The 15290-nt window shown below is 35.2% G+C and overlaps 1 protein-coding gene across 1 annotated transcript in view; it reads left to right on the top strand.

Moving 5' to 3' along the window:
* Positions 1-564: 564 nt before the first annotated feature.
* The window catches only part of LOC121320494 (28S ribosomal protein S9, mitochondrial-like), a 42742-nt gene continuing 28016 nt past the window's right edge, over positions 565-15290 (top strand). The window contains exons 1-2 of the mRNA XM_041258865.1: positions 565-701; positions 8072-8254. Of these exons, the coding sequence (XP_041114799.1) occupies positions 585-701; positions 8072-8254 (300 nt within the window). The 5' untranslated portion in view covers positions 565-584. The remainder of the gene's footprint in view (positions 702-8071; positions 8255-15290) is intronic.

Here is a 15290-nt window from a genome sequence, read left to right as displayed (position 1 = left end):
TATATATATATATATATATATATATATATATATATATATATTATTAACAATTTAATATTCATATATATTAACAATTAATATTTTTAGTATCAAAGATCAATAGCTTTAGACAATATTAACACCATTGCTATTAAATTGCATCCCACAAGATGTTGCACCAAAAATGCAGAAGGTAGGTATCACTGTGTGCCTTACTTTGTAAATATCAGAATGTGCTGCCATATTGCATTAATTTTAACACAACTCCAAAATGCATTTTTTTTTAAACCATTTGTTATTTAAATGTATTATATATCATCTGGAACTCATTTTGTGAAATAACTTACACACTCACACCAAAAATAAATTCACAAACTCTAAATACATAGATATATGGCTACTACTAGTGTAAAAACATTTTGTTATTGCAGTAAGTTATAGGTACATAAAATATCTTGTTTTCAAGATATAACAGTACTTGATATGAAACCATTTTTCACACTGTGTTTAGGAAGACGGATGAGGTAATAAGGCTAGGAGTAGGAGGAGTTATACTGTGTGCGCGGTTCCTACGTTCCTGCGCTCTGCAGTCAAGCGTGTCAAAGATGGCAGCCTCCAGTGGGAGAGTGTTGAAGTCATTTGTGCAGGGATGTTGCGGCTGCTACTCCGTGATACTGCCGTCAGTAGCAAGAAATGTCATTCTTCAAAAAACGGCAGTTACGGTGAGTTAGTTTGTGCTGTCATGTTGTTGAATTGTAATGTTTTAATAAACTGCCAGGTCTGTCATTTCCAGATCGTTGACTACACCTCATTGGTAAGTTGTTTCAAGTGTACGTGTTTAATCGGTAAATAAAATACTATTTGTAATCGTAGTATATATGCATGTATGTATGTATGTATGTATGTATGTATGTATGTATGTATGTGGTCACACAAAATATAGCAATCCTGGATAAAAATGTAGTACTTTGATGTTACTGGTTGATGTGACGTATTGAGTGCCAATAATCGTTTTGTTCACGTTAAGCGAACCATATATATATATATATATATATATATATATATATATATATATATATATATATATATATCGTTAATTATGCTGATAATGATATGCAATGTCTATTAAAGTTACTATGTGGAGGAATATATTGAAGAGGAGTACAAAGTCATGCCGTTTGACAAACAGTGTTGTATGTCATGTGTGACAGTGTGGAAATGCAACATCAACACACATAGTTAAACTTAACAAATAATGTACGGAAGGCCATGAGGGTCAAACGTCTGTTATTTAGTAGATGTTTAAATATATTTAGAAAGGAAATCGAATTTACTTTTTAAATTACTATACCAGAAAATGAGATTAGTGCGTGTGGTAAACCAGTCAATGACAAGCTGCCCAACAGCTGTCAGTATTATTAACTTGGTGCAACTCGTTCATGCCCCACTGTTTCTGTGCACCTGCGTTGTGCTAGTATTGCATAATGTTCATAGCGTTCCCCAGTCAGTTATTGTTTAACGTTACCCATCCCAAAACGTACATAATATTACAAACTGTTCCTTGCAAACAATATATTTGACAGACACATTTAGGAGTTTACTGTAAAACCAAATGTACAGTAATATAATACTACTAATAATTATTGAACAAAATATGTGGGGATACAGGGTTAAATAATCTATACATATTTTTTGATGCTATTAAAGCTTGTCGTTCCACAGTAGGCTGCATATAGTACACAAAGTACAATGACCACATACATAATTTATTATGTAGGCCTCGGTAAAAATTTTGGTCAGTTAAAGTTTTCTACGAATGCCAAGGTAGGTTGACGGCAGCAGCTGATTCAGTGTAGGAGGCATTCTACCGTAGTCTCTGCATACAGGAAGACCTCCTAAGAGAACACTTTGCCTAAGAGAACACCTTTGTGGTGAAACAATTTTCCCCATTGTAAAGGTTGCAGCTAAAGGAACAGGAACTTAGCTTAAAAGAACACCTTGGTACCGGCAGGTATACGTGCACAACTGATACAGTACTGTGCAAATGGCACATGCCACAAGTCCATTGGTTAATAGAGGATAGGGTATCTTACAGGATCGAATATAGGTTCTACTGTATAGCCTGATTAAATCAGTGAAGATCTACAATTTCAAAAAGAAAGTCAGCTATTGTAGGTAAGCTATTGTAAACTACTAGAACAAGACATGGGGCCTATATTTAAACTGTTTTATAATTATAAATGTTAAACAATTAACAGATATTGTTTACTTGTATTTATGACAAACAAACAGGTAAGTTTACTTGTTGCATTTACTTCAGAAAATGAATGCAAAGAATAACGTAGTATTATATTGTGTGCTTGTCAGAAATGTATACATTTGTTTTACAAGTGTCACACAAAAATAACATTTTCCGTTTGTACTAGTAAAAACAATTTTATAGCCACTTGCTGTTAAAGATTGCGTATTATAACTTCGACCTATACTGTACAGTAGGAAAAAAATTAGCCCATGCAATGTCAACTAATTGTCCGTGTCACTGTTCAATTAATCAAAAACAAAAAGATGTCCTGGAGATATCCGGTTATTCAGTCAAACTTGAATTTGTTACTAAACAAGATGTACAGTAATCAATTCCGGTTTTAAACCAATGCAGATTAAGCAAGAGAAACTAAAATTACAAAAGGTAATTCCCATTTAACGTTTAGAGAGCCCACAACTCCTTGGAAGTTAGGGAGATCGTTGTCGTTGCTGCTGTAGTCTTGTTTTTTTTTTTTTAAAAAGTGCTTTTCAGGACCGGAGGTAATGCCAAGCTGCCAGAAAGAGATGGAGCAGAGACATCACAGTGGCACTTTTGTAACTAACCGTGCATCAATGCTGCATTTGAACAATATTTACCTGGTAGTGGTTTACTTATGAATAATAAATATCCCTATATTTATTACAGTTTTGACAGCCTGAAACCAACTACAAAGCATTACTTTGGATGAATGTTAGTCTGGTAACTGTATAGGCTACATGTACGCTAAACTATTACTACTACTACTATAATAATAATAATAATAATAATAATAATAATAATAATAATAATAATAATAATAATAATAATAATAATAACAACAACTACTTAAACTATCAGTGTTATTTAGGATTCACCCTATTTTTTTTTAAGCATCAGAATAATGTTCTACTCTCAGTTCATCACTGGATTTAATGTAGCATCAAGTGTGTTCTGCTGCACACAAATCAACTATCCTATTGTTGTCTTCAGATATTAAAAAAAATCCAAACACCGCTCTTTTTGAGACCTATTTACTGCATTTTGATCACGCGATACACAGCACTGGGAAAATGAGTGTCTCAGTGTTCTTGAATCATTAGTAAGTACGCCTGACCAAACATTCAATTCTGTGCTGGAAGAAATTCAAGTATGAATATCGGTGTACGCTATCGTCTAAAATAACAAAAACTGCTGACGGCCGATTGTGTTTTTTTCTGTTCTATCGGTGCCATGCCGCTAGGCTACCGATAGTGTATCCCTAGTATATAAAATTGAATTTCACATAAGGAAGCGGAAGCAGTAATGAAGAATGATCACTTTGCAGTTCCCTACAATACTTCGCACTTAGGGAATGGGGTAATGCAATCATATAAAGCCGTGATTTGCTAGTAAGACAGTTTGACAAACAAAGGAAGACTTGCCTGCATCATAGGATATATCCCACATTCCTTTTCACAAAGATAAAAACGAGCATCATTAAACAGAATGAGAGAGCAGGCTTTACATGAAGCACACAGATTGAAGAAGTGGGTGCAAGCCGGACCAAGATAAAACTGCCCAAATGTGAATCTTCTTTAAAACTGTACAGCATGGTTCCTTCCTCTGTAATCTACATATTAAACGAAATTATCATAATATGAGTTTTCATATTTTGTTATCATGTGGTATAGTTTGTAAGACGTATCTCATTGATTTAGTGCCCCATTTGGGCAAGTTTGTCGATGCGTGAGCATTAAATTTGATTTTAAACAAAATGAAAATTATAATGATTTTTAATATGTAGGACTATAATGACTGAGTAATTGTGTGGTATAGTTTTCAAGACGTTTTGCATTGTTAAGGCACCCACTCCACAGATTTAAAAAAAAAAATAAAAAATGAACCAGCATTATGTGGAGTCAAGGCTTTCAGTTAGATTATTCTTGTTTGTTTACTTTTAATGAAAAAGGATAACCTGCATGTAATGCAATATTTTAAAGAAGATGCTTCTGTTGTTTTATTTAGTGTTTTGTACACATGAGGGATATGGTTGACCCTACTTTATCGTACGTATATAATATTTTTTGGTGTTGCTGGATGCTGAAATTGGGACAATTAAAGCCCCAGTACTATGTCATGTGAGCAGCACCACTACATGTATTTCCCAACTACTGGTAATTCAGTTAAATATCAAGAATATAACTGTCTATAAAAAGTTTAATATTATTTTGTAATTGTATTTTAATCTAATGAATACATTTTTTAAAGATCTCGCTAAAACCTTTAATGATATTGTGATGGGGTACTCCCCGCCCCTGTGCATATCCTGGATTATTTTGTATTTGTTTATTATTATTATTTATTATTATTATTATTATTATTATTATTATTATTATTATGATTTGTGTATTTTATACATGACGGTGAGAAGCCCTTGTTGTTTAAATATAGGACGGGTGGAAATGCCGTGCATATTTGTTTTTGTTTTGTATTTTAAAATACCTCAAATGCATGGCTGTCTGCGAGTAATTATTGAATTAGCTGACAGTCACGCATCTGTAGTAAATCTGTGCAAAATGTGCCCGATGGGTTAACAAGATAATTGATAGCAGTTAATCCCTCGGTCTCCAGTATAAGAACCTGCAGCTTTGGCTGCACATGACATGGTATCTCCCAGTGGAGAATCACCTCTTAGAGAGAGGAAGTCTCTCGAAATCTCCTTCATTTGCTTTATCTTTCTTTTGTTAACGATACCAGTACGACCTCGTTGGTCGTGTTATGAACAACAGTGATTGTTTTTTCAAAAACAACACAAAACCTCATGTACAGAAAACAAAACACTCAGTTTTGTGTTTTACAAAATTTTGGAAAATTTAAAAATAAATCATTATGCACGTAGTCGTGTAAAAGTGCTGTCTGTGACAGTCGTCAGACAGGTCAGAAGGTCCAGACACTGCAGTGCCTTGCGGTCGGAAGGTGTCTTCTACGGGAATTGAAAGAAATTATTATACACTGAATTCGTGATTTGTGAACGAAGTAAATGTGATTTACACTAATAGACTTAGTAAATCACTTGAAAATTACAAATCTCTTATTTTTTAAAAAAAAGAACTTAATTGCACACATATCCAAACAAGTTTATGAAATACACTTATTTTGTGAAGTCAATAGTGTTATCAATATTTAAAAGTTGCTATTTATATCCTGTTAATTAGTAATATATAGCCCTAATTTACACTGACTCTCCCAATTAAATAATAGCGCTGTTCAGGTGTTCACACTGTCTGGTGTCAAGAATAGTGAACAGCTGGTCAGTATTAATGATTTGAGCAGGAGAAGGCAATATACTATTAGAAACTATAAATAAACTTTAAAATATATATTTGTAAAACTATTAATAAAATAAATATTGATGATGGTACTTATTTATTTAATTTGTTAAAAGCTATTGTATTGTCATACTGCCTCGAGATAATTAATCAACAGAATCAGTTTAGCAAACGTATAGCTCTCAATTCACGTGTTTATTTCCTTCAGTTTAAAGGCAGCTTCAAAATCCTGTTATGGGGCCAGGTGGCAACCCTAGTGACAAAACTATAATCGCCACAGCTGAAATAATTGTATAGAGGTTGAATCCTTCTGGGTGTCATCCACAGTTGCAACAAAATCCATGATTCATTTAACAAAATGCATGTATTGTGTAGTTCTGAACACGTTTACATGTAGTTGTCATTATGAAATGTGAATTCTATTCATGTACTGAGCAACTTAAAATACTACTGGATTAACTAGCTTGCTGGAGTTAATGGCGCCTTGTTATCTACGTCACAGTTGCCAGTGCAACATATTACAATCGTACACATGATTACATTTAATTTCTTGCAAGGGAATTATCAGTTTAACCCTGAGATCTGTGTTAAGTTTGGGTTAGCCGCTGTGCATTTTTACATTACAATTGGTTTTAAAATAGTACAGAGTTTGGATTAACTGGGGCTGCTCCTCAGATAGTACAGCACCAGTTAGAATGCTGTTTATTCCCCAGGTGCGTACTAAATTATAAAATACTTTGCAATTGACCCACAATGTTTACATAAAAAAAAAATAAGTTTCAATATAGCCTTTCCTAAAGTCAATGTGTACAAGTGAGGCAAACGTGTGGAATAACAGTGACTTTGTCGATTGAAGTGATGACACTGGGCAGTTGTAAACGTGAAATAATAAGGAATTTTGGGACATATGTGCTTTGATGAATTGAGGCCATAATATTCTGTCCTTATTTTTTTTTGTAAATAAAAATGTAGTGGTAGTCAATTTTTATTATTGTTTTCTCCCAAATGTAGTAATGTCCAATTATTTTTAGGCTCAGCCCACCGCTACCACCCCTGCGCTGACTCGGGAGGGGCGAAGACGAACACACGCTGTCCTCCGAAGCGTGTTCCGTCAGCTGCCTGCTTCTTTACACACTGCAGGCTATTCCAGTATAAACAATATTAAATGTTTTAATGATGGTTGATCATTTTTAAACGTCCTATTTATATTTGTCTAGATTATCTACCTATACAGAGTAAGTCTGATGTAATTGATTTTATTGTATTATGCATCACTTACCACTGATTTAGTACATTCCGTTCGTTTAAATAATTGATGTAGTTTGCTGCAGCTAACACAGGGACAGCAGTTGTAGTAGTTATTTGCATTATGATTAGCAGGTCATTCATGATCTCTTTGGTTCATAGCCGCAACCAGCTCTGCAGCTTTTCAAAGCTGCGCTGGGCTGCACCGGATCTGCACAGATTTCTGAGGATGGAATTTAGTAGCGTCACGCAGCAGCCCTCGAAGAACGCGCATCTCTGCAGTTCTAATCTCTGAACTAATCTTCTCTGTTCAGTAATAAACTAACGTTGCTGAAGAGATTGATTTGGTGGATAAATGTCTCTATTTAAAGTATTATGGATTTTCTTGTTACTGCATCTTGTAAAACGCTTTGTGATGGTGGTCCACTATGAAAGGCGCTATATAAAATAAAGATTGATTGATTGATAAATGGTTAGGGCAGATATGTGACGGGCGGATATACAATGGATTACTGTACTTAGATTTTTTTTGTTTTTTTTGTTTTACTGATTGGAATGATAAAACATCAAGCTATAGTATACTGAATATATGTTACAGTTAACTTTCTATGCATTGGTCCACATTTATTGTACTGTGTTTCATTGGATTTATTTAAATTTTATACATGATCAAATTATAACGTGTAGTATTTAATTTAGGAAGATGACCTTCTATAGTGAACTGATTTTCGGTGTGTGACTCCTGCTGGTGAAACATTGTTGTATTTCTGTAGTAATCTGTGACAAACCAGTTTCTAGTCAGATAACGCCCTGTAGTGTGCAGAAGATGCGGTACAGGTTAACTAAACTGCACATCGCATTGACCTCAATTTTATGGCTGGCTGTAGAATGTGTGATTGTGTATTCACTGAAGCTAATTTGTTACCCTTCCTCATTACCCTTCCTGAAATTAGGTTGTGCGGATTGTCTGGGGTGTCTAGCAAACCATAAACGTAGACGTTGTGCTTTTAAGTTGAGTACTGTGCTCAACCTCAAGGTCAAGAATTTGAAAATGTTCTGCACCCTTCTGTAAATTGATATGTGGCAACTTAAATACACACAGTTGCAATTCTGTTACAGTACAGGATGACGAAGAATAAACAGTTTTATATTTTAATTTGAAAATAAATGTCAGTAAAGATGAGGGTCAAGTTTCCATTGTAACTGAAGTTGCCCATAGACCGAAACTCACCTCTTTCCTATTTAATTTTCTTTCTAGGTGTTAGCAAGGCTAGTATGTACCAGCTCAATGCTTCAACGAAAGAACATAGCAGCAGCAGGTCCTGAGAAGTACACACAAGAATTCATCAAGAAGCAGATTGAAGAGTTTAATATTGGAAAGAGACACCTGGCTAACATGATGGGTGAAGACCCAGAAACGTTTACTCAAGAGGGTATTGATGTAAGTATCTCTGTGCTCCAGTAAACCGATCTAATCCAGTCTCTCTGCATACTGGCATCCTGTATAATTCAGCACGTTTTCTTTGGGTTCTAGTTAATGAATGTCATCTCCTCTACAAACCAGAACATGTATAATCTGACATCGGGCATCAATACAAGTCAGCAATGGGTCATTAGATTTTTATTCTTAGTTTATAAGCAGGTAGTTAAGAAAATAATTAAAAAGCAGTACGTTGACAGGGCTCGTAAAATCGCTAGCCCGACGTTCCGTGACAACCAAAAAAATCTGTTGGACAACGGGTTTTTTTTTGGCTGCTTGTCTGACGGGCAATCCGATTTTTGTACTCTATAACAAGATAACGTTCTGCGCTTTAATCAAATAGCGGTTTCCCAATCGAGATTCCGCTCACAGATCATCCCGGTAAAACACTTTTAGAGGGATCAATGTGTTTAATTGGTAATGCATGAGTGATTTCCGGGGTGACATACACGTACACATTGCTTGTGAATGGGATATAGCCAGAATACTGGATGCAGCCACAAATAAGTACTGTACTTGTAATTCTACTTTTATTCACAATCTTATTATTATTATTATTATTATTATTATTATTTAGTGCTAGTAGTGACAAATACTGTAATAAAAAGAAAATCAACGAATCAAACAGTACTAATATTATTAATAATTTAGCTAATGCCTTTATCCAAGGTGTCTTCCTTAACTTACTCCAGTAGCTTATATTGTTCGTTTTGGATTGTCCTTTTACTATAGCGAACAAAAGGCTTTGGACCCAAACAGGGTTGTTATAGCGAGGCTGTACTGTATTAAGTATTTGACTTATGTGTTTAATAGACGACACTTGCACAATTTAATATATAATGTCGCACATTTGTTATTTCATTTTTGTTATTTTTCACCACCCATAGTGTTCAACATTTAACAGATGGTATAAAGAAGTTTGGATCAGAATCCAATATCATCCCTTACAAAAAAGTAACATACTGCAAGTATAGTTCTGCCAACATTGTCTGGTTTTAGTATACTATTGGTACCATTATACTATCCTATTTTGGCACAAGTATACTTGCAGTATACAACTTTGTATATTCTTTTTATAAATAATGCAACGTAGTTCTCAAATATTGGACATTTCTTAGATTGTATCTTACTTCTCTTTTGCATGCCTGCATTGTCTCTTGCTAGATATGCACCTCCAGATTCAGACAAATACTTTTAGAAAACCAGGAGCAACTTCTGCTCTGGATCAAAAAGCTATAATGCTCTGCGGCAGCCCACCTATGGATAACCATCAAAAAACTAGTAGAAACTAACTAAAACACAAGTCTGGGAAAAACAAATGGAAATCTGGAAAAAGTACGGAATTTTGAAGTTGAAAAAGTATATAAGAACATAAGAAAGTTTACAAACGAGAGGAGGCTATTCAGCCTATCTTGTTCGTTTGGTTGTTGGTAGCATATTGATCCCAGAATCTCATCAAGCAGCTTCGTGAAGGATCCCAGGGTGTCAGCTTCAACAACATTACTGGGGAGTTGGTTCCAGAATTTAACAAGTTTGCTTACTATACCAGAATCTAAATCATTAATGTAGATTAGGAATAGCAGAGGACCTAATACTGATCCCTGTGGTACTCCAGTGGTTACCTCACTCCATTTTGAGGTTTCTCCTCTAATCAGTACTTTCTGTTTTCTACATGTTAACCACTCCCTAATCCATGTACATGCATTTCCTTGGCATGAGATGCTGTACCTATATTGAGTACAGTGTATTTTGTACAAATCACAGTTCATTAGTGAATTATGGGCAACTTGACATTTTTTTGGACAACCAAATGTCGACAATGTACTGCCCAAAGAGTAAGTACCATTACCAACATTTTGTGAGCCCTGGTTGAGTAAGACATAAATGTCCAGCAGGTGCCATGGTAAATGTGCCATACTAAATTGTGGCTAATGTTCACAAAATTGCATTTGTCAAAAAATCTGAAAGCATACCAAAACTAACACACAAAGAACAAAAATTCAAAATTACAAGGGAATCACAAGAGTCCCACTTACAAACACAGAGTAACAGCGAGCAGGTTGAAAAAAGTGAACGCTTTGCTGTTGGTATCGTTTAAACAGGCTCATGCAAACAAATCCCCAGTTTTTGGTGCAAAACACTAGCATTTGAAAAGCAGCTGAATATTACTGATTTCAAAACTTTCAATGGATGGTTGGAGAGTTGACGGTCGTGTTATGCTGTTTCTGATGAATCAATGTAAACGGCATGAGAACAGTGTGCTGGTTGTGACATTAGTGACATTTTTATGTGTGTTGAAACTGGCCTTTGGTTCAAATCATCGTAGAGAACACTAGACTGACAAATTTAAGGGAGGCAAAGGAGAGGCTTACTGTGCAACTGAAGAGAAACTAAAACCTATTTATAAAAAGCTGCAAGCCCTTGATCAGCAACACAACCTGTCACTTGGACAAGCAAAAAGATGATTACTGTACCATTTTGCGACTGGCTTAAGGAGTTGAACAAAACGATGCGCTTTATGAAACATGCATTCTTACTTCTACTTGACAACTCAAGCTCCCATAGCATTGAGGCACCGTGCACATTGGGGAATATCATTGAGATGATCAAAATCTGAATCTTCCAAGCGTGATAAATAAGAATGGGACTCGCCTGCTACAGTTTATTGAGGATGTCGGAGTTCAAATCATAACTGCAGAGTACATAAACTGGTAACAGCAGTTTTCCAACAGAGGGACCCATGGGAATAGCTGGGAACAGCAACTTTTTGCACAACACCTCACCCAATGCAGCAACACATGTAAAAGATCAGATGATGAAGAAACTGCACCCATATCATTCAGCAAGGCACTTAATATGCTGTGGACAGCAGTCCTGAGGCTCACTCAAAGATGCTGCAACATATTAATGGGATGACTAAACATGGAAAATAATAGCCAGTGCATAGACAATAATCCTTGACTTTTTGAGAAATAAAAATGGTTTAATAACAGTACTGTATTTTTGTTCATTTGTTTATATGGGTACTAAAATAAAAAAAAATAAACGACAATCTCTTCAACTACAGGTCTGGTTCAACTACTTTGAATTATACTAAAGGCATACTATTTAGTGCAGTTCATTTAGGGTTTGGTAATAGAAGTGGCTGAATGCACTGTCTGTAATGACGTGCTGTTTAAAATTTACAACAGGAGCCATTTTTACATTGCTGTGCAGAAAATAGTCCATACTTGCATAGTGAATAAAGGAGAATTTATATTAAGTACTGTACGCATAACATAACGGGTACAAGTTTTGTTGAGGCATTATTGTGTTTATACCATTTCCATTTAAAGAAATATGTGTATATGTAGCGAATTGTACAGTATTGTTGCACTGACTGGATCTTTTTTAACTTAACCCTATTTAGACAGTAATGGTAGAACATTAGATGTATTTGTATATAAGGTAAAATATTACAAATATTAACTGAAATTAATAATTCTGAGGTAACAGAGCAGATATGTCTCTCTTACAGTAGCTTTATTTAGGATACATTTTATTAAATTTTCCACAGAGAGAAAGAAATGCTCTGTCGTATTTGGTTTAATGTCAAAGGGAACTGTTTTCTTTTAATTGGTAACGTGATACTGTAAAAACGTGGTTATTCCAAAATGAAGCTCAATAAAACAAATCTGAGTTAGTGTAACGTACAGTAGTTATCATTTCAAAGTCTTGTGTTGGGCTGGCTCTTTTAAATACACCTCGACACGAACAGCGGTTTTCTCAGGAACTTTGCTGGTTCTTGGGTGTTGTTTAATGTTAGCCTTGAGTTGAGTTTCTGTATTTACAGTTTTTACACTGCTGTTTTTTATGCTTTTTTCTTTTAACCTGTGGAATGCTTCACTGCCACATCCACATCTTTTTTCACATATTTTACTTTACCCCTTACATTATGCCTCAGGGATGCTTTGTTTTTGTTCACAAGAAAAACAAATTTTGTGGCTTTTTATTTTGTGTAGATTTAAGAACAGTATAAGACCTTACACAATTACTCAAGTAGAACAGTTGTGGTTATATGGGGGCCCCTGTATTTCATACTTAACAACAAACAAGACATTTTTGTGCCTTTTCTGAATGATCACATCCCTGGGAATTAAAAACAAAAGAACAAATGTGGATTGCAGGTTGAAGCATTAAGAACAAGTCTGGAGTGATGTGAAAAAGCATTGTCAAATACTGTAGTAATGTCTCGTGGCATTCGTTACAGTTGGCAAGCATCTCTGTGTTCTGATTTCCCCAGTAAGGGAGTTCCAGTCGGAGGGGACATAGCAGATGATTGTACCAGTACAGGGAATCTTGAAGGTAGTGGTCAGGGTTTTGAAATGTTTTTGTTGGGCAGCTATTGAGTTCGCATGTCCTGGCTCAGACTGAAGTTTTATAGCAAGCTGTAGCTTATCTAGAAAAGATATCACAGAAATCGATCAAGATAGCATAGATGAGTCTTTCTAATAGTCGTACTTGTTATTCGTTGTAAATGTTTTTTTTGTAACCAGTCTGGCCTGTCGCTTTGATCCCTGACCAATTTTTGGGTATTGTTTTCCTCATAGTTTTTATATTCTCGGAATCTAAAACATCTAAATTTGAAATTATAACGCAAATATCAGACAATTAAGAAAAATGTATATTTAACAACTTGTTATAACTATGGTCTTTCATATCTTGCTTAATTGTTTGTCTTGCTAAGAATTTCACGTTGATATAAGTGGTCACAATATCAACATCAGTTGAAGCATTTTGCATTGAAAAGGGTGAAGGGTGTTTATGTTTTATATATTAATAAAATATTTGTATACAGGTCACTTCATTAAAAAGGGTTACACGTCAGGTCTATTTGTTTTTTAATGCAGAGTCGAACAAAGTTAATATGCTAATGACAACCCTGTACCCCTAACATGAGTCATGGTATATGCTGTAATCTATTTCCTGGGGACTGAAGAAAATGGCTGCAATGTTTCTGGAGTTGCATGTGTAACAACTGACAGAAAGACATTAAAATCATTATAACATTTAAAGGTACACATTATTTGCAAATAAATTTGTTGACAAACAACTTAGACGCCATGTTTTTGTGTCAGCTTTTGCATTCACACATTTTCTCACAAAATGTAATATTTTACAGCGTTATAAATTCAGCTAAATACATTTTTTTAAAGAAGACATACCTTGAAAGTAACAAGGTAATTCTGTACGCAAAAAAAAAAAAATAACACAATCTGAGTAGATGTTTGTTATGTCAATATACATTACATATTGGTGAAGACATGTGCATTTAAACAGGCATTTTAGTATGTCACATTTCCCCTCTTTAAAAGCGGTGTGCTTTTAAGAGACCAGATGTTTATTCAAATATGGCACATCCTCTGACTTTCATGTCATCTTATGTGTCTATACATATACCCCTTATTGATTTACAATTATAATGGCAATCAATAAGTATAAGTAGTTTATAAGTAGTTTACAACCTCTTTTCATGATGTGACCTGTGTGACAAAAATGATTTAAATAATATAAATGTTACCTGTCATATGTTTTTGAAGAAAAAGTATTAAGCTTGTCATTTGTATAAAGATTAGGTGACTATTCGTTATTTTGTATAGGCAAGGAGAGCTAACTGATCTGTATGTGCTGACCAATACTCATGTGCGATGAGACAGAAACCCCACAAATCTGTTAAACCATTTATACATTTATACATGTAGGAAAAACAAACCCCACAGGAGGTATTAGAATTGGTCTGAAACTGGAGGCACGCTGGCATTTGAGCAACGGCTGTCATTTTGTATTTCAGTGTCAAAGTTTTTCACAAAGTGCTATGCAGAAACAAAATAAATACACATTACAGAAAATGGCACAAGGCATCAAATGGATATTTAATTGTTATTAGCATATTTGCAAGGAAAATGGATCAATTTAACTGTTGTGTCAACAATTAAGGGGAGTAAAATTCCCTCTAATTGATTTGCTTTGCCTATTCCATTTGATATATCATTATTCACCATATTTCATGATTTGCTCTCATTTCTAATGAATAGAGTCATTAGGACAGGCATGCCTAAGCAAAATTGACGGGTAACATTAGGTGCCAGATGCATTTTGGAGAGATGTACAGAGCTGTGGAGACGAGTTTAAATACATTAGCACCTGTACATTAGCTGCACTTGCCGGTAATTTATAAGCGAGTCAGTCGAGATGACATTTGTGTAAACCATTGATCAAGTAAACAGCTGCATTCCACTGCCCAGCTGGGAAAGCTAATTAATAAAGACAACAAACACGACCCTCTGCTTTTCCCCAGTTGAAACCATCGTCACTTTTCATTCTGCGATGCAGACTAAAATGAACAGTAAACAACCTGCCTCAAGTTCAATACGAAGTAGATTGTTTAGTGCTTTGAGCTTGCACTCAGCACCCTTACTTAACAATTTAGTTTTGAGTTAACGTTAGACCAAGTCTGGTCCCCTGCATACTGTGCAAAGGGTGAGGGCTGTTGCGACTACAGCACTGGACACTTTCTATAACAGAATACCGAGAACATCTCTCCATTTTCCATTTTCTGCCCAGCTTACCTTCTATGTCAAGTCTCCAAACTTTTTTTCAGCAAAGAGCTACGTATAAATAACAAGGCTATAGGCAGGCCACTCCTCAAAAAACACCAAACTAAAAGTAAAGAAAAGATATTCTTCCCTGGATTTCAGTGTTGGACACTGCATGCTTTCTACCATACTGACGACATCAGTCATCCATCACTCAGTGGGATTGGAATTTTGATTTGATGAAATTACAGTCCAAAAAGACGAATTCACTCAGAAGAACGAAGTAAAGACAGCACTTTCCTTGCAGCTGTGGGGAGATGTTGGTACTTGACCACTAAAGTCCAGTAATCAGACACTGGGTATCTTACTTTCAGTTGATGATTTAATAATCTCCATTTTCAAATCCACACAGATCCCACCTG

This window comes from Polyodon spathula, chromosome 9 (assembly GCF_017654505.1).
Source record: "Polyodon spathula isolate WHYD16114869_AA chromosome 9, ASM1765450v1, whole genome shotgun sequence".
Classification (NCBI taxonomy): Eukaryota; Metazoa; Chordata; class Actinopteri; order Acipenseriformes; family Polyodontidae; genus Polyodon; species Polyodon spathula.
This window is presented reverse-complemented; position numbering and strand designations above follow the sequence as displayed.